This window comes from Phocoena sinus, chromosome 1 (assembly GCF_008692025.1).
Source record: "Phocoena sinus isolate mPhoSin1 chromosome 1, mPhoSin1.pri, whole genome shotgun sequence".
Lineage (NCBI taxonomy): Eukaryota > Metazoa > Chordata > Mammalia > Artiodactyla > Phocoenidae > Phocoena > Phocoena sinus.
In genome coordinates, this window is record NC_045763.1 from 135780803 (window position 1) to 135799870 (window position 19068).

General features: G+C 41.4%; 1 protein-coding gene across 1 annotated transcript in view; it reads left to right on the top strand.

The window, feature by feature from the left end:
- The first annotated feature begins 3248 nt into the window (after window positions 1-3248).
- The window catches only part of TDRD5 (tudor domain containing 5), a 97659-nt gene continuing 81839 nt past the window's right edge, over window positions 3249-19068 (top strand). Inside the window, exons 1-4 of the mRNA XM_032642105.1 lie at window positions 3249-3300; window positions 8860-9105; window positions 9716-10123; window positions 12269-12459. Of these exons, the coding sequence (XP_032497996.1) occupies window positions 8874-9105; window positions 9716-10123; window positions 12269-12459 (831 nt within the window). The 5' untranslated portion in view covers window positions 3249-3300; window positions 8860-8873. The remainder of the gene's footprint in view (window positions 3301-8859; window positions 9106-9715; window positions 10124-12268; window positions 12460-19068) is intronic.

Consider the following 19068-nt stretch of genomic DNA (forward strand, 5'->3'; position numbering starts at 1 on the left):
AGCTCAGATCACATTATTGTATTGTTCACTTACTTTAAATTTTTCAGTATTTATTGAGTTCACATAGTGATAGCTTTTTCTCCTCTCAAAAAGTTTTATTAAAGAATGAGGACCTGAAGTAACTCAAATTGGCTCTGGAGAAACTATTCCATTTCTTTCTTCCATATATGCCATACTAGGCCACTGGGAATAAAGTAATGAAAAGATTAGTAATAAAGTAACTTAAATAGATTTGTTTTTTACTCTCTAAACCTGATTATTATTATAGGGAGAACAAATGTTTCCTCTCAAGGGCCTGACTCAATTAATAGTTCCTGCCCAGAACACTACACTGAAAAAAATTCTGAAGCTGCATTTGGCCCATAGGGGGAAAAGTATCATGATTATTTAGTATTCACTCAAAATTAATAGTTGATATTTAACATAATTCGTTTTTTTATCATCCTGAAAAGATTTCTCTATTTGGAAAAGCATGAAACTGTAGCATTTATTGATTTTTTTTCTCAGCCTTTGATTCTGTTATGAATTAATTTGATCTAGAGTCCTAGCTATAAACTCTTAAACTAAAATTGTACCTCAATTTTTGATCCAAGAATTGGCAGAATAGTTGGCCAAATGACATTCTCAACGCTGTACCCTGGGGGCTTCCCTGGTGGCGCAGTGCAGTGGTTGAGAGTCCGCCTGCCGATGCAGGGGACGTGGGTTCGTGGCCCGGTCCGGGAAGATCCCACATGCCGCAGAGCGGCTGGGCCCGTGAGCCATGGCCGCTGGGCCTGCGCATCCGGAGCCTGTGCTCCGCGGCGGGAGAGGCCACAACAGTGAGAGGCCCGCGTACCGCAAAAAATAAAAATAAAAAAAATTAAAAATGCTGTACCCTGTCTCCCAATAAGATAGAGGGATTTCTTGTAGGAAAAAAATTGATGAGAAAAAGCCATACTTGGTGTTGGAGCCCATGTTGGGTACTTGTTCTCATCTCCTTTGCTGTTATAGCATCACTACTTCATTTTCTATATCCATTTATAACAGTAACACAAGCACTTGCTTATAACACAAGTCTGTTGGGATTATGAATGACAATGACAATATCTGATAAAATGTGTAACATTCCATGTTAGAAAAGTCAACACAGCACCTCGAAGGTGGAGGAGTTGGGGAGTGCTGAGGCAGCAGCATGAGTCCCTAGCTGGCTGGCCTCATCTACTCTTAAAATGATGTTGCTGTTTTCTTTTAGATTCCTTTTTAATTGAAAGTGTTGGTCATCCCTTTGCTGAAAATATTAATGTACACATCTTTAAACTCTTAACGCTTTAGTCCTTGTTTGGGTTTGTTACGAGGCTGACATCTGTGGGAATGGAGTTACTAGGAGAGGGGGAGGACCAATTAAAGTTGCTAGCTATGAGTTTGTTTCTAAAACAAAGGTCATGATAGATTTCAAGGCTTTCTAAATTAATATACTTATTCTCATTTAGTGGTTTGAAATTTTATATCCATAATGAAGAGAGTGAATATTGATTTATATGACTTATGTAATGGAAAAACTGGAATTCATTATCACTAGATGAAATTGCAAATCTTATCATTTGGAAGCTGGAAGAAATTACAGGGAGTTATATTTGACTTTCTCAATTTGTAGATGGCAGAGAAACCAACCAGGAGGGCACAGCAGTGGTCTAGGAAAGTGATGCTGATGAGAGCTGACTTTGGCAATGGGAATGGGTTAGAGTCAGGAAATATTTCTGAGGTAGAATATCAGCAGAATTTGGTGACCACATGGGGTTATGAAGGAGCGGGGGAGGATGGTGAGAGGATAGAAGACTTGAGAGATTTTGACTTTTAGAGGTTGAGCAGTTGGTCATAACTGCAGGCATCTCGGTCAGACCCACTTCCCCTAATTATACTGCTCTCAAGCGTTTTATGTTCTGGCCTTCTTTGCCTGGAGATGCAGTTGTCCACTTGTTAGGTGCAGATGAAACTGACTTGACTCCTCTCTCATTAATTCATTCCACAAATACATAGTGAGCACCTACTATACGTTTAGCACTGCTCATCTCTGAGGGTGTAAAGGTAAGACATGCCCTTGAGGAACTTAGAGTCTAACAGGAAGAAACAGATATGTAAACACATAGATGTGATAAAGTGTATGTTATGACAGAAGGACCTACAGCAGGGTCTCTCCACTTCAGCACTGTTGACATTTGGGGCCAGATAATTCTTTGTTGTAGGGGGCTTTCCTATGTATTGTAAGATCTTTAGCAGGATCCCTGGCCTCTACCAACTACTAGATGCCAGTAGCACCTCCCCAACAGCTGCAGTGACCAAAAGTGTCTCCAGACATTGCCAGGTGTCCCATGGGGGCAAAACTGCTCAGGGCTGAGAACCACAGATCTGCATGTTACCACGAGGACACAGAGGAGGGGGTAAGTAATTCTACCTGGGTGGAGTCAGAGGAGACCCAGTTTGAGCCATATTAAGAGGTAGCCAGGTGATCCTCAGATGGGCTTCAAGAACTAGGCCGTCCGTCAGATCAAACGCCTACATGAAATTCCTAATCAAGACTTTTTGATAAGCTTTCAATATTTTTGTTACCGTGGATGAGAAACGTGTTCACAGTCTTTTTTTTTTTTTTTTTTTTTTTGTGGTACGCGGGCCTCTCACTGTTGTGGCCTCCCCCGTTGCGGAGCACAGGCTCCTGACGCGCAGGCTCAGCGGCCATGGCTCACGGGCCCAGCCGCTCCGCGGCATGTGGGATCTTCCCAGACCGGGGCACGAACCGTGTACCCTGCACCGGCAGGCGGACTCTCAACCACTGCGCCGCCAGGGAAGCCTCACAGTTTTGTTTTAAATTTATTTATTTAGTCATTGATTTTCAAGCTTTATCGCAGTAAGAATTGTACATATTTAAGGTGTATATATATACTGTGAAATGATTAAAAACTTTTAAAAACCATTTTTACAACAGAATTTACACCAGTGGAACAAAGAATTGAATATCATTTCTTTCATCAACAAATGTAATTTTGATATTTCCTTTGATGGTACAAGTGGATTTCAAATCCAGTCAAACTTTTTCCTAACGAGTACTTCAAAATAACGATGAAACTTCAGGTACAGAAGCGGCTGTAGGCGCCGGAAGCGCGCCGCGCAGGAACCCCGCTCCCTGCCCCGCCCTCCCTGGGCCGCGCCTTCGGCTGCGCAGCCTCCGTGCGCACCCAGGCGGGAACTTCCCCCGAGGATTCGCAGGGGCGGTCCCGGAGGCAGAAGTCGATATCTGGCAGCGCCCAGCTTCCCGCAGCAAATTCAGTGAGTATCAAATGGCTTGCTGGAGGCCCGTGGGCATGCCAGCTGACCCCACTTGGTTGCCTTCTGAAAAGTGTGGGTGGAGGTTACTTTTGGCTGGAGGGTCCCCAGCACCTCCTTTTCCCCGAACCCTCAAGCTACCCTTATGGGCTGAGAAAAAGCAGTCTATTAGACCGCACCTGTAACCTATTCATGGTAGATGAAGCAGGAGGAGCTCCGATTCTCACGTTAGAGGGCATCAAAATCACCTGCAGGGCTTATTAAAACATATTGCTGGGTTCCTTCTACCCGCTTCCTCCCAGGTTCTGGTTGAGCAAGTCTGGCATGGGGTCTGATAATTGGTATTTCTAACTAGTTCCTAGGTTATTCTGTTGCTCTGGAACCACAAGTCGAGAATCACTCTCATAGAAGTTAAACAAAGTGTTTTCTAAATACTCCAGCCCCTTCTCACTCCCTCTTAGCCTGGTTTATTTTCCTTGAGAGCAGTTATCATTACTTGATATTATATATATTTATCTGCTTTTTGTTTGTCCTTAGTAAGGTCCAGGGGAACAGAAACTTTGTTTTGGTCTTATAGTTCCATATTTTAGAACAGTGCCTGGCACATAGTGGGAACTAAAAGATATTTATTGCTTGAAAGAACACGTGTTTTGGAAGGCATCAGACAAAGCTGAAGCCGTGAGAGTGAAAAAGCTTGCTCAGGAAGAGGGGAAAGAGTAAAAAGGAGAAGGGCCAAGGACAGACCTTGGTGTGCGTGGACATTTAATGGAATAAGAGAAATAGGAAATAAGAGCAGAAAGCTAGGTGCCAAGCTCAGTGCAGCAGCATCTGAGACACCCACAGAGGAGAGATTTTCAGAAAGGGAGGGGACACCAAGAGTAAACAGCAGAAATCATCTAAGATGAAAAGACTGAAAAGCCTTTAAGATTTGTCAGAAGATTTGTCATTGATGATTTTGGTAAGACTAACTTAGGATGTTCAGGGTAGTAGGCTGATTGCTTTGGATTGAGTAGGGAATGGTGGATGAAAAAGTGGGAGAAAATGAGTGTGAACAGTTCATTCAAGGATTTGGCCAGGAAGGAATGGCTGAAAGTATTTCTCTGTCTCTCTCCCTTTCTCTTTCTGTGTGTCTCTGGGAGTCGGAGCAAAGTCACTTTCTAGTGGTGAGGCAGGAGTGTGTAAAAGTTTAATAGGGGACTTCCCTGGTGGCACAGTGGTTAAGAATCCGCGTGCCAATGCAGAAGACACGGGTACGAGCCCTGGTCCAGGAAGATCCCACAGGCTGCGGAGCAACTAAGCCCGTGCGCCACAGCTACTGAGCCTGCATGCCTAGAGCCTGTGCTCTGCAACAAGAGAAGCCACCGCAATGAGAAGCCCGCGCACTGCAATGAAGAGTAGCCCCCACTGGCCACAACTAGAGAAAAGCCGGCGTGCAGCAATGAAAACCCAACGCAGCCAAAAATAAATAAATTTTAAAAAAAGTTTAATAGGGATGGCAAAGGCTTAGAGTAATTGCTGTGGGAAATAGAATTGAACGGTGACATCACATGGCCCCAAATTGGGCATAATGTTAAAAAACTGTGGGAGGTAGGAATGCTGTATAAGTTCTATCAGGAGCTTCTAACTCACCTACTCCTTTGCTGTGTTTTCAAAAGATTCTCTCATACTTGTCATGAGGCATATATTAAAGCTTCAGAGGCTTAAAACACACAACACAGAAACTCGTTACTGGCTGTTCTCTAAGGCAGGAATGCTGGTAGGAGCAGCTGCAATGGAAATATACTCCCAGATACAAGCAGGGATGGGAGGAGACCAGATGGAGACAGTTAATTACCAGAAGAAAAGTGGGCTCTGGTCATCATAATAGGCTGCAGGATGGCAAACACATTGGCCTGACTCACAGAGCTCTCTGGTTGTGGTAACTAATTGTAGGATCCCAAGGAATGAACTCAACAAAGGACTCACTAAGTCTTTTTGATTTGTGTAACTACAAAAGCAAACAAACCAACAAAACAATTCTTGGTCTTTGTGAACAGAGGCCTCTCGTGAGTGAGCGACATGACTTGTCAATCCTATTCCAAGAACTAAATCAGATCCCAGACCCAGAGCATCTTGTGTGTAGCCTAAATATTCTTAAAGAAGGATGCTGCTGAAACACTGTACCTAAGGACTGCAAACCTTTTCTCCAGCCTTTCCCCAAAGGTCTTGCAGTCCCTTATGGATAACTGTTCTGGAGAAAAGGAGGAACTAAACTTTTCAGTAACTATCACTAATTTCAAACAAACACAAACGTCACTGTTTGCTGTCAGCATTCTGAGCTTATAGGGGTTAGGTGATAAATGAATTAAATTCTGGTCCAGGTTCACCTTTGGGCAGGGCTAGTGGGACTGTGAATTCATCCTGTGGTTAGTACCCTACTTGCCAAGTAAATAGCTGGAATAGGTAATCTTAGCAACTGACAGAATTCCTACATGGGCACATGCACTCATTGAGTAAGGGCTATTCTGGAAGAAAATGCCAAGTGGAGTGCCAAAATAGTAGATCAAAAGCATTACCACATACCTGGAGAATTCCAGAGGTGAGTGTCACCATCAAAGGCGTGAAAGATGCTAGGGTGATGGTTCCCACCTCATTCCCATTTACTTCCCAGTTTAGCCATCACAGAAGTCTGATAGGTCTCAGAGAATGACAGTGCATTACTGTAAACCCAAGCAAGTGATAATTCCAGTTGTAGCTACTCTTCCAAAGGGGGTCTCCTTATTGAAGAAACTCAGCCCCTGACACTCAGCAGTTATTGATCTGGAACTTAGCTCCAGAATATCTTTGTAAAAAATCCTTTTTTTTTTTTTTTTTTACATTACTCACCAATAACTTTCTATATTCAATCAAAAGTTTTGTTTTTATTGCCTATCACTCATATCCTTTTTCATTTCTATCAGTTTCTTCTCTTTAAAGTGGGGATCATAACTGTACCTTTTTCAGAGTAATCGGGAAGAAAACTTGATAATCTATGCAAAGAGCATGTAGTAAGTGCTCCATAGGTGTCACCTATTATCTTAGATAATTGGGGATGAAAATCTGGGATGTCGTTTTTCAATCCATTGTTCATTTTGCTGGAGTCATTCTCAAGTTGTTTAGCGAGATGATAAACTTTCAGAATTTCTCCGTGTCTGAAATGTCTTTTCCTCCACTTAAATGCTGATTTGACTGGTAAAGAATTCCAGTTTCAGCTTTGAAGATATTGTTCCATTGAGAAATCCAATGGCAGTCTAATTTCCATTGCTTTGTAGGTAACCTATTTCTATATAAAAGCTCTTCTTTTTCTCCTAGGTTTTGTCTAGGATGGGATCTTAGTTTCATTAGTTATCCTAAGGACTCAGATGGCCCATTTAATCTGAAAATTTGTGTTTTTCTTCAAATCTGAGACATTTTCTTCTTTTTAAACGTCCAACCCTCACCACCATTCTGTTGTTTCTGTAACATCTGTCATTCAGATGTTGGAAGGTCTGGCTGGATCCATTCTTCATGTCTCATAATTTTCCTTTTTGTTAATTTGCGCTATTTAGCCCTGTCCGTTCTGCTATAAACCAGCCCATAAATCTTTTCTGTCTTTCAGAGATTACAAAATATTCCTGGTTCATTGATGGAACATTTTGTTTTTAGAGGTTTTTTTGTTTTTTTTTAATGTCATGGGATTTTAGATGGAAGCTAAAGTAGATGTGTGTGCTCTGATTTCCTTCTTGATTCGAATTCCTTGGTTATCTTTTGGTTTGTCTAGTTCCTTTAATTAGATTGTATATTTTAAGGTAAAAGTCTTCATACTATGCCTCTCTAGTCTACACCTCTTATATACTGTTTTCTGGTTTTCTAGCACCTTATAAATCTGGCTCTTTCCACCTATCCAATAAATACACCCCCAGGTTGTTTGCTCAAATACATCCTCTTCTTTAGTTTCCCAGCTCTTTCATCTCTAGGGGCACCTGGAATGTTCTCCAGTCATTCAAGAAGCCCTCCTCGGGCTTCCCTGGTGGCGCAGTGGTGGGGGGTCCGCCTGCCGATGCAGGGGACGCGGGTTCGTGCCCCGGTCCGGTTGGATCCCGCATGCCGCGGAGCGGCTGGGCCTGTGAGCCATGGCCGCTGGGCCTGCGCGTCCGGAGTCTGTGCTCCTCAACGGGAGAGGCCACAACAGTGAGAGGCCCGCGTACTGCAAAAAAAAAAAAAAAAAAAGAAGCCCTCCTTGCCTCACCCATTCCTCTCTTCCGGGAGCCTAAGTTGCATCTATCTAGCTCAGCAGTGATTCTCCACCAAGCACCAGAATTGCCTAAAATTTCCCCCAATAGACCTAGACCTGCTGAATCAGAATTTCTGCCGATCAGACCTGGGCATCATTTTTCTTCCTTAAATAAGCTCCACGGGTGAATGAGAGGCACACCGAGGCTAAGAACCTCGCAGCCTCCTTATCGGGCTGCCCGTCCGTAGGGCGGGACTGACCCTCCCTGACCCTGGCTGGGAGGTCTTTGGAGGGGTTCTTGCGCGCTGCCGCACCGCGTGTCTTCCAAGCACGTCGCAAGAGGCAGGCGCCGGCTATCCCAGAAGGCCACCTACGCTGCCTGGGAGCCCGGCCAAGCGGCCCCAGGACTGGGGCGGAACCCAGGCTAGACTCCGGAGCAGCCAGGACCTGCCCGACAGTCCGTCCCTGAGGGGCCGGAACGCGGCGCCGTGGGAGCGCCACGCGGGCCCTCCGGCACCGGTGCGCAGGCGCGCAACCCGCTTCGCAGCTCCTCTTACGTGGCCGCTAGTTAAGGGAGCGCCTTTGACTTTGCGAGGCCCACAACGGCAGCGCCGGCGCCAGCTCTAGGGTGAGGGGCGCTTCGCCTGCTTCCCTCCGGCCTGCCTCTTTTACCCTGGGTCGTGGGCAGTCTCCGGGGCAGGCGCAAGGACAAGTCCCCATTTTGCCGGCGCCTTTGAGAGACGTTGGGAGCGGGGCAGGGGACCCCACCTCCACCCGTCGCCCGAGCGAAGTAGGGAGGGGGTGGGCAACGATGAGGTCGTTGACTTGGAAGGGGACGCGGGGATCCTCCGCATAGGTTTGGGGTGGAGAAAGTATGCCGGTGCGAGCGTCTTTACGCGGAGCCCTGTCCTCGCGCTGGGAAAGGGGTGTTGCATTTGCCTCCTTCCCAGCCCTGGTTCCCAAAGAGTGGACGAAAGATTTATCTGATACGAAGTTTGCAGTGTAGAGTGAGACCCCGAGCAATCCGAGTTAACGCTTCACCGAAAAACGAGCCAGGAACTCGGACTTCTCACACACTAGGCCGTGGCAGGGATTTCTTGCGATGCACACGGCTTAATCAACACAGGTTGGGATAAAGACTGAATTGTATGGGGACTTTGCTAAACGAAGTTTCAGAGCACCCTCGAGGTACTGCTTCTGCCTCATCACCTGTAGAAGTCGCATCTCAGTTGTTTGTATTCCACTATTGGCCATTTTAGACTTCTTATTGTATTTATTTTTCCATCTTGGGTTTGCCTGCTTTTCCTCACGAGCAGTGTTTCTGTCTTAAGTCTTGTAGGACACAATGTCTGAACAAGAGCGTATACAGGAATGCCTGAGGAAGGAAATAAGGTCACTTCTCATTTCCACCAAAGATGGTTTGACCCCAGAGCAGTTGGAAGAGGAGTACCTTTTTATGGTTGGCAACCGTTTACCCCTCCAAAACCTTGGGTATCGGTCCACCATGGAGCTGGTGTTGGATATGCCTGATGTTGTCAGTGTCTGCCCCTGTGGGGATGGTACTGTAGTACTGAAAGGTAGGTTTAAGGTTTGAAGGTCTTTGAACTTTGCAATAATAATCACTTAGTAAAGAATTGTTCTAGCTCTGCAATTATCCTGCATCCCCAGCAGGGGATTTTACTTTTGTGAGGGAGAAGAGGGATCATAGGCACCTTAGAGGTTGTGGACAGAGTTAGAGTTTCAGCACAACCAAGAAACCTTCCCCAGAATACTGTGCATTCACAAAAACTACATTGTGCGTGTGACTTAATATTATTGCACCTTAAGTCAGGAGAAACTTAACAGTGGGACTTCAAATTATGAAATCATGTTTAAAATTTCATAAAGCACAGAAACATAATTGTAGGGAAGTTATTCTTCATCTCCAGGGTTTCAGATCTTTCAGGAGTTAATTAGAAGCAGTGATATTAAATTGGGTTTTACTGTTCATTCTTCATCCTGTAGTAGAGAAGCTAACAAGCTGTTGTCTAAAATGCAAGAAATGGAGCAGGCAAGGGTTCGTGTTTATCATGTCACCTATATACACAGCTCCTTGGAGAGTTACAAATTATATAACCACAGATGCAAAGAATAAAGAAGGAAGTAAGTTTTCACCTAAATATGGTTTCTTTTTTCACACCTCCTTAGCCATTCCAGATGAATCCACCAAAGGAATAGCAAGTTTAGTTGCAAAACAGAGGGGCAGCCATAAGGTTCGAAACTCCACGCAGAAGGGAAGGGCCAGTGTTTGCTTTGGGCCCAGATCTCAACGGCGAGTACCTTACCGAGGAAGGGCGCCCCCTGTTCTTCCAGCTGTCGTGAAGAGTGAGTTGAAAGACCTCTTGACGTTATCTCCTATTCTCCTTTCTGATTTTGAGAACGCATTTGCCAAGCGATTTGGACGATCATTCCAGTATGTGCAGTATGGCTTCTTCTCTATGTTTGAGGCACTGAATGCCGCTGCAGATGTCATTTCTGTAGAACAGACCAGAGCAGGTTCTTTGTTGATGCTGAAGAAGAGCCTATCCGAGGAAAAGCAGAGCGGATGGCCAGCAGGTAAGCATATTAGCACTGGTAACTATTGCAGATCAGCAGACTTTGGAGCAGTTGTAGTACATATGTACGTATGTATGTAATGGCTAAGCTCCAACAGTTTGTTGGAGTTGCATCCTGGCTCTCTACCACTTGCTAGCTGTATGATCTCAGGCGAGTTACTTAAAATGTCTAAGTCTTAGTTCCCTCATCTCTAGAATAGGAGTAATAATACTTACCTCTTGGAGTCAGGCTGAGATGGGGGTCCGTAAAGTGCCTGGCATTTAGTAAGCTCATAATAAGTGGTAGCTATTGTTATGAAAACACAAGATCAGCTCTCTCTAGAGTACTGAAAAAGAACATTAGTTATATGTGTTCAGGTAAAGAAGATATAACATGGAAAATGAAAAGTTTTAAAAATAATACTAGGGCTTCCCTGGTGGCACAGTGGTTGAGAGTCTGCCTGCTGATGCAGGGGACGTGGGTTCGTGCCCCTGTCTGGGAAGATCCCACATGCCGCGGAGAGGCTAGGCCCGTGAGCCATGGCCGCTGAGCCTGTGCGTCCGGAGCCTGTGCTCCACAATGGGAGAGGCCACAAGAGTGAGAGGCCCGCGTACCGCAAAATAATAATGATAATACTAGTTTGTAGCATTTGCCATCTGATCTTTGCTAACACTGATCTTTGATATCCTAGCAGGCATTGTAGTAATTGATGTAGTGTAATGATAACCACCTTATTTGTATAGCAATTTACCTTGGATTCTCATACCATAGACAAGTTGGGTGAGTAACCCAATCTTATCCTTATAGTTAAGGAAGCCAAAGCTCAAGAAAGTTAAATGACTTTCTGAAAATTTCATGACTTGAAAAGTGGTACAGCTAGAGTTAGATACTGAACTCTTACTACTGCTCATTCAGTGAGCTTTTCCTACCCAATCACTGTCTCCCTTAAGGGCTCAGAAAACTGATGTGATCATTTGTATAGTGTCCCTCTAGACCCTTGACTGTATAGAATCTGTACACTGCCTATTTGGGGAATTCTATGCCTGTTTCAATGATTTTCTTTTTTTCTCAAAATTTGTATTTAGATTAATATAGCTGAACCGTGAGAATATCATGAATTTACAAACCAATATTTAAATTGTGGTGGGAAGTGTAATTTGACAAGAATATGCTAGGGGGTTTACGGACTCTGGTCAGGGAAGGCTGTAGGGGCCACTGAGTGTTTCGAGTCTAAACCTCAACTGTATCAGTATTTGTTTTAAAAATTAAAAACAATTTTTTTTTGGCCCTGCTGTGCGACTTGTGGGATCTCAGTTCTCTGACCCCCAGCTGTTGAACCGAGGCCACGGCCGTGAAAGCCCGGAATCCTAATCACTAGGCCACCTGGGAACTCCCTGTATCAGTATTCTTACGCTGCTCAAACTTTGGGAGAGTAACTCATGCTATTAAACTTACGTGAGATTGAGTTGTATAAAGCAGTTTGCCAACTTACTGACTTGTGGGGGATGGATATTCCTTCCCAGTGATTGAATTGTTCATTTTCCCCATACATGGTACCTTATTCCTCATCAGGATATCTTGGAAGTAATTTTTTGTGTGTGTGAGCTTGATCTTAGGGTAAAGAAAGAGCTAGGCCATGGTGGGGTCCGGTGGTCTGTCTTTCATGTTGTATAACAGAATATACCTCTCCTGTAGTATTCCCCTCCATACAAATCTTGAAGAAAAAAAATCTATACTCTAGAAGAATATCCTTTATTCTGTAGCTTTTCATTCCCCACCCCTCCCCCCATACCACTAGATGGTTATCCAGTTTGAAAAGCATAATTCAAGCAGATTCCTTATTTGAAGACTTTTTGGTCTCCTAAACAGGATACAGCTTTTTAGGTTTATACCTATTGAATCCTGCCTCTTTGTAATTATATTCAGGTGTCCTTAAGTGGCGTTTTAGATAGCCCCAACCTCTCAGTAACACACTTACGATCTCTTGGTTTTCTTCTGTAGGTTACTAATCATTCCCTTGTATGTAAATTTTATTGACATAATATAAAAATGTAAGCTTACTTAATTTTTAGTTCTAAATTGAGGGCCTAGCCTCTCTATATAAATACCAGAAAACTAGAAATTGTTGGTGATAATTTTTCTCTCCTCTTCTTTTATTCGCAAAAGGTAAAATTTTTACCCAGCCTTTTAGAAGGAAGCAACAAGGGTCATATCCCACAGGCTCCCCAGTAGCAATGGCACGCTTTTCACAACCCACTTCAAACATGGAACCACCGAAGCAAATACTGGACATGGAGAATACTTCTAGGTCAAATGTTGAGGCTTCAAGGCTGAATCACACTGAAAAATTAAACCAGGTGAGATATCCGACTTTGGAGTTATAAATACACCAAAAATATGTTTAAATTCAGTGGCTATTACTTAGCTCTCATGGAAAAGCTGACCTTTTAAAATTCAAGTCATTCACTTATTTCACATTTAACTTAAACATTTCCTGTGGTTCTGTGGATGAGTTAAGAAGTGAGAGGTGGCAGTGAAAAAAGAGTACAATTTTATCAACTCCATGGTTTCAACTGTTTTCTGCAGATGACTCCCAAATCTGTATCTCTAGTTCCAGCTTCTCACCAAAGTTATAGAAGCATATTTACAACTTAACTCATGAATATCTTCACCTGAATGGCTGGCCCTGAGCACTGCAATCCTGGTATTTTTCTGTGACTATGATGCTGAAGGACTTTGAGTAAAACCTACTAGAATATAGCCAACAAAAGCCTGATTATGTTAGCAAGATAACAACCTAAGTAGAGCTCAAAATAAGCACATGGAAATGAAAGACATAAAAGTGCTTCATTTCTGTAACTTAAAAAAATTAGCTTTAGTAACATAATTTACATATAGTAAAATTTGCCCATTGAAAATGTACACTTTGAGTTTTAACATATGTATCTAGTTGTGTAATCACCATCAAAATCAAGAAACAGCATTTCCATCATCTCCCCAAAGTTCCTTCATGCCACTTTGTAGTTGATCTCTTTCCCCAACTACAGCTACAGACAACCACTGCTTTCTATAAGTATAATTTTGACTTTCCAAGAGTTTCATATAAGTGGGATTAAATAATGCTTAGCTTTTTGTGTCTGGCTTCTTTAACAGGATGCTTTTGAGATTTATCCAGTATGTGTCAGTGGTTTGTTCCTTTTTCTTGTTGAGTATCATTCCACTGTACTGATATACCTCAATTTGTTATCCATTCACCATTAGATAATATTTGCGTTGTTTCCTGTTTGGGGTATTATGAATAAAGCTGCTATGAACATTTGCTTACACTTTATATGAACATTGACTTCATTTCTCTTGGGTCAATACCTAGGAGTAGGATTGTTGGGTCAGACAGTATTTTTAACTTTTTAAGAAATTGCCAAACTGTTTCCAAAGTGGCTGTGCAGTTTTACTTTCTCATGAGCTATGTATAAGAGTTCCACTTGCATCTTTGTTAACATTTGATGTTATCAGTTTAAAAAACAGTAGCCATTTGAGTGCGTGTATAGTAGTATCTCATTATGGCTTTAACTGAAGTTTCTCTAATGATGAATAATATTGGGTATCCTTGTGTAAGTATATTTGCCATTTGTATATCTTCTTTGAAGTGTCTAATAATATCTTTTGCTCATTATAAAAAATCGAGTTTTCTTTGTATTGAGTTGGAAGAGTTATTTATGTCTGCTGGTTACAAGTCCTTTATTTTTTATTATTTTAGTTATTTTTATTTTTTTGGCAGTACGCAGGCCTTTCACGGCCGTGGCCTCTCCAGCCGTGGAGCACAGGCTCCGGACGCGCAGGTCCAGCAGCCATGGCCCACGGGCCCAGCCGCTCCGCGGCATGCGGGATCCTCCCAGACCAGGGCTCAAACCGGTGTCCCCTGCGTCGGCAGGTGGACTCCCAACCACTGCGCCACCAGGGAAGCCCACAAGTCCTTTATTGAGACATGTTTTGCAAATATTTTCTCCTGGTCTGTGCTTACCTCTTCATTTCCTGAATCCTGTCTTTTGTGGGGAAGTCTTTAATTTTGACGAAATCTAATTTATTTATTTTTTTCTTTTGGTTCTTGCCTACCTAATAGATTTTTGGGTAATCCAGAGTCACAAAAATATTTTTCTATGTTTTCTTCTAGAAGTTTTTTGATTTTAGTTCTTAGGTCTATTTCAAGTTAATTTTTGTGTAAGGTACCAGGTATGGATCAAAGTTTTCTGCATATGGATAGCCAATTATTCCAGCACTATTTTTAAAGTTTTTATTATTTTTAAATTTAATTTTATTTATTTATTTTTGGCCATGGGGCATGGCATGTGAGAGCTTAGTTCCCCAACCAGGGATCCAACATACACCTCCTGCATTGGAAGCTTGAAGTCTTCACCACTGGACTGCCAGGGGAATCCCCAGCACTATTTTTGAAAAACACTCTTTCCTCACTGGACTACGTTATTACTTTGGCACTTCTGTAAAATCTGTTGACCTCATCTATGTGTAGGTCTCTTTCAGGACTCTCTGTCTCTCTCTATTCTGGTCCACTGATCTACATTGATCTGTCTTTTTGCAAGTATCACACTGTCTTGATGACTGTAGTTTTATAATATGTTGAAATTATATGGTTAGGTCCTACAGCTTTGTTCTTTTAAAAATTGCTTTGGCGGGCTTCCCTGGTGGTGCAGCGGTTGAGAATCCGCCTGCCGATGCAGGGGATGCGGGTTCATGCCCCGGTCCGTGAAGATCCCACATGCCGCAGAGCGGCTGGGCCCGTGAGCCATGGCCGCTGAGCCTGTGTGTCCGGAGCCTGTGCTCCGCAGTGGAAGAGGCCACAACTGTGAGAGGCCTGTGTACCACAAAAAAAAAAAAATTGCTTTGGCTATTCTAGGTTCTTTGAATTTCCATATAAACTTAACTTGATATAAATCAGCTTGTCAATTTCTACCAAAAATAATTATGCTCTCTGTGATTTTGATGAGAATTGCATTGGATCTATAGATAAGTTTGGGTGGAATTGACATCTTGACAATATTGAATCTGCTGATTCCTGAGCACGGTATAGCTCTCTATTGATTTAGATCTGTAAATTCTCTCAGCACTGTTTTATAGTTTTCAGTAAACAAGACTTGCATATATTTTGTTAAACTTACAGCTACATTTTTCATATTTTTGATACTATTATAAAGGGTATTGTCAATTTATTTTCTAGTTAATTATTGCTAGTATGTAGAAAATCAATTTTTTTGTATATTGACCTTGTATCCTGTGACCTTGAATCAAGGTACTTGATAAACTCGACTCTAGTTTATACTGGGAGTAAAGACAGTTTTACTTCCATTTCAATCTATATGACTTTTTTTTCTTACCTTATGACAAAGGCTAGTTTCTCTAGTTTAATAATGAATAGAAGTGGTGAGAGTAAAAATTCTTGCCTGGTTCCTAACTATAGGGGAAAAGCATTCATTTTTTCATCATTAACTATTATGTTAACTGTAGCATTTTTATAAATGCCCTATATTAGATTGAGGAAATACTCTTCTATTCCTAGATTCTGAGAATTTTTTCCATGAACGTATATTGAATTTTTCTCCATCCATTGAGATGATTATAGGATGTGATACTATGATTTATAATAAGAAATACATATTTGGTCTTCATCCTTTTCTGGCACGGAGCTCCTAAAACCTATGGAAATTCCTAAGTAAAGAGAGCAATAAAGGTATCTTTTGTTATTTTAATGAGGTAACTTTTGGAAATCACCTAAGGATGGGTTGCTGTTGGAGTCAGCCATGTAATTAGAGGGTTGGAGATTAAGTTCAGTCATAGCCAATGATTAATCAGTCATGCTGATATAATGACGCCTCCATGAAAACCCCAAAAGTCTGGGTTTAGAGAGCTACCAGGTTGGTGAACACCTAGAGATTTGGGGAGAATGGCATGCCAGGAGAAGGCATGGAAGTTCTTTGCCCCTTCCCATATACTTTGCCCTATGTATCTCTTCCATTTGACTTTTCCTGAGTTATATCTTTTTATTTATTTATTTTTCATTCATTAAAAAACTCGAGATATAATTGACATATAGCATTATATTAGTTTCAGTACGACAGGATTACAACAGGATTAGATATATGTATGTATTGTGAAATGATCACCACAGTAAGTGTAGTTAACATCCATCACCACACATAGTTACAAATTGTTTTTCTTGTCATGAGAACTTTTAAGATTTACTCTCTTAGCAACTTTTAATTATAGAATACATATTATTATTAACATAGAATATATATTATTATTAATATACAATTAATATGTATATAAATAATAATTGCCATGCTGTACATTACATCCCCAGGACTGATAATAACTGGACGTTTGTACTTTTTGACCACCTTTACCCATTTTGCCTGCCCCCAGCATGCTGCCTCTGGCAACCACCCATCTGTTCTCTGTTTCTAAGAGTTTGGGTTTTTGTTGTTGTTATTTTTGTTTAACAGATTTTGCATGTAAGGGAGATCATTTGTCTGTCTGACTTATTTTCCTTAGCATAATGCCCTCAAGGTTCATCCATTGTTATTACAAATTGTGGGATTTCCTTCTGGTTTTATGGCTGATGTACATATTCCACAACTTCTTTATTCATTTATTGTTCGATGGACACTTAGGTTGTTTCCATGTCTTGGCTATTGTAAATAATGCTGCAACATGGGAATGCAGATATCTTTTTAAGTTAGTGTTTTTGTTTCCTTTGGATAAATACCCAGTGGTGGAGTTGCTGGATGATATGGTGTTTCTCTGTACTGTTGTCCATAGTAGCTGCACCAATTTATATTCCCCCCAACAGTGCACAAAGGTTCCCTTTTCTCCACACCTTCGCCAACATTTGTTATTTCTAGTCTTTTTGATAATAGTCATTCTAACAGGTGTTAGGTGATATTTCATTGTGGTTTGGTTTGCATTTCCCTGATGGTTACTGATATCAAGCCACTTTTCATTTACCTATTGGACATCTGTATGTTTTTGGGAAAATGTTCAGATCCTCTGCTCGTTTTTTAATTGAATTATTTAGTTTTTTTTGATGTTGAGTTGTGAGAGTCCTTTATATATTTTGGATATTAACCCCTTATCATATATAAGATTTGCAAATATTTCCTCCCATTCATTTTATCGAGATCTTCTTTTCTGTGCCGTAGATTTTTAGTTTTGATGTAGTCCCACTTGTTTATTTTTGCTTTTGCTGCCTTTACTTTCAGTGTCAAGTTCAAAATATCATTTCCAAGACCGAGGTCAAGGAGCTCACCATCTAAGTTTTCTTCTAGGATTTTAATGTTTTCTGGTCTTACGTTCAGGTTTTTAATCCATTTTGAGTTACTTTTTGTGTATGGTGTAGAGTTATATCCTTTTATGATAAACCTGTAATCTAGTAATTAAAATGTTTCTCTGAGTTCTTTGAGCCATTATAGCAAATTAAATTGAACCCAAGGAGAGGGTTGTGGAAACCTGATTTGTAGCCATTGGATCAGAAGCTCAGGTAACAACCTGGACTTGCAATTGTCATCTGAAGTCAGAGGATGGGGTGGGGGTTCAGTCTTGTAGAACTTGGCCCTTAACCTTGGAATCTGAATGCAATCTCCAATGTCAGAGTTGAGTTGAATTGTAGGACACCCAGCTTGTGTTGAAGAATTGCTTGGATATGGGGAAACACCCTCACACACATTGTAATTGGAGTCAGAATTCTATAGAGCTTTTTCTTTTTTAATCTCTTTGTATGATAAATTACACTGATTTGGTTTTTTTTTTTTTTTAGCATTAAAGCAACCTTATGTTGCTGAATGAATCCAGCGTGTTGGCCATCATGTCTTTTTCTATATTGCTGGATGTGATTTGCTGTTTTCTTGTTAAGGACCTTAGTGTTAATGTTCATAAGGTATATTTTTCTGTAGTTTTCTTGTAATGTTTTATCTGGTTTTGGAATCATGGTAATACAGGCCTTTTGAACTGAGTTGGGACGTTTTCATTCTTTTTTTTGGCAAGAGTTTGTATTAGGTTTCCCTAAACATTCCACTGAATTCATCAGTGAAGCAGTCTGGACCTGGGGATTTTTTGGGTAATGATTTTAAATTACAGACCCAGTTTCTTTAACAGATAAAGAGCTATTCAGATTATCCATTTCTTTGTTAAATAAATTTATTTATTTATGGCTACGTTCTGCCTTCCTTGCTGCATGCGGGCTTTCTCTGGTTGCGGCAAGCGGGGGCTACTCTTCGTTGTGGTGCACGGGGTTCTCATTACAGTGGCTTCTCTTTGTTGCAGAGCATGGGCTGTAGGTGTGTGGTCTTCAGTAGTTGTGGCATGCAGGCTCAGTAGTTGTGGCACATGGGCTTAGTTGCTCCATGGCATGTGGGATATTCCTGGACCAGGGCTTGAACCCATGTCCTCTGCATTGGCAGGCAGATTCTCAACCACTGCGCCACTAGGGAAGTCCCAGATTATCCATTTCTTTTTGAATGAGCTTTGATACTTTGTCTTTCAAGAAGATGTCCATTTCATCTCAGTTGTCAAATTTGTTGAAATAAATTTGTTTATAATATTCACTCATTGTCTTTTTAAGATCTGTAGGATTTGTGGTGAAGCGCCTTCTTTCATTCCTAATATTGATAATTTCTGTTTATTTCATGATCAGTCTGGCTAAAGATTTATTCAGTGATTTTTCAAAGAACCAGCTTTTGGTTTTATTGATTTTTCCCACCTGTTTTCTATTTCATTTATTTCTGTGCTTATCTGTATTATTTCCTTCTTTCTGTTTATTTTGGGTTAATATTTACCTTAAGAGCAAGAAAAGAAAATTTGGTCATTGATTTTGGTCCTTCTTTTCTAATATAAACATTTAAGGCTATGGATTTTCCGTAAGTACTACTTTAGCTGTGTCTCACAAATTTTGATGT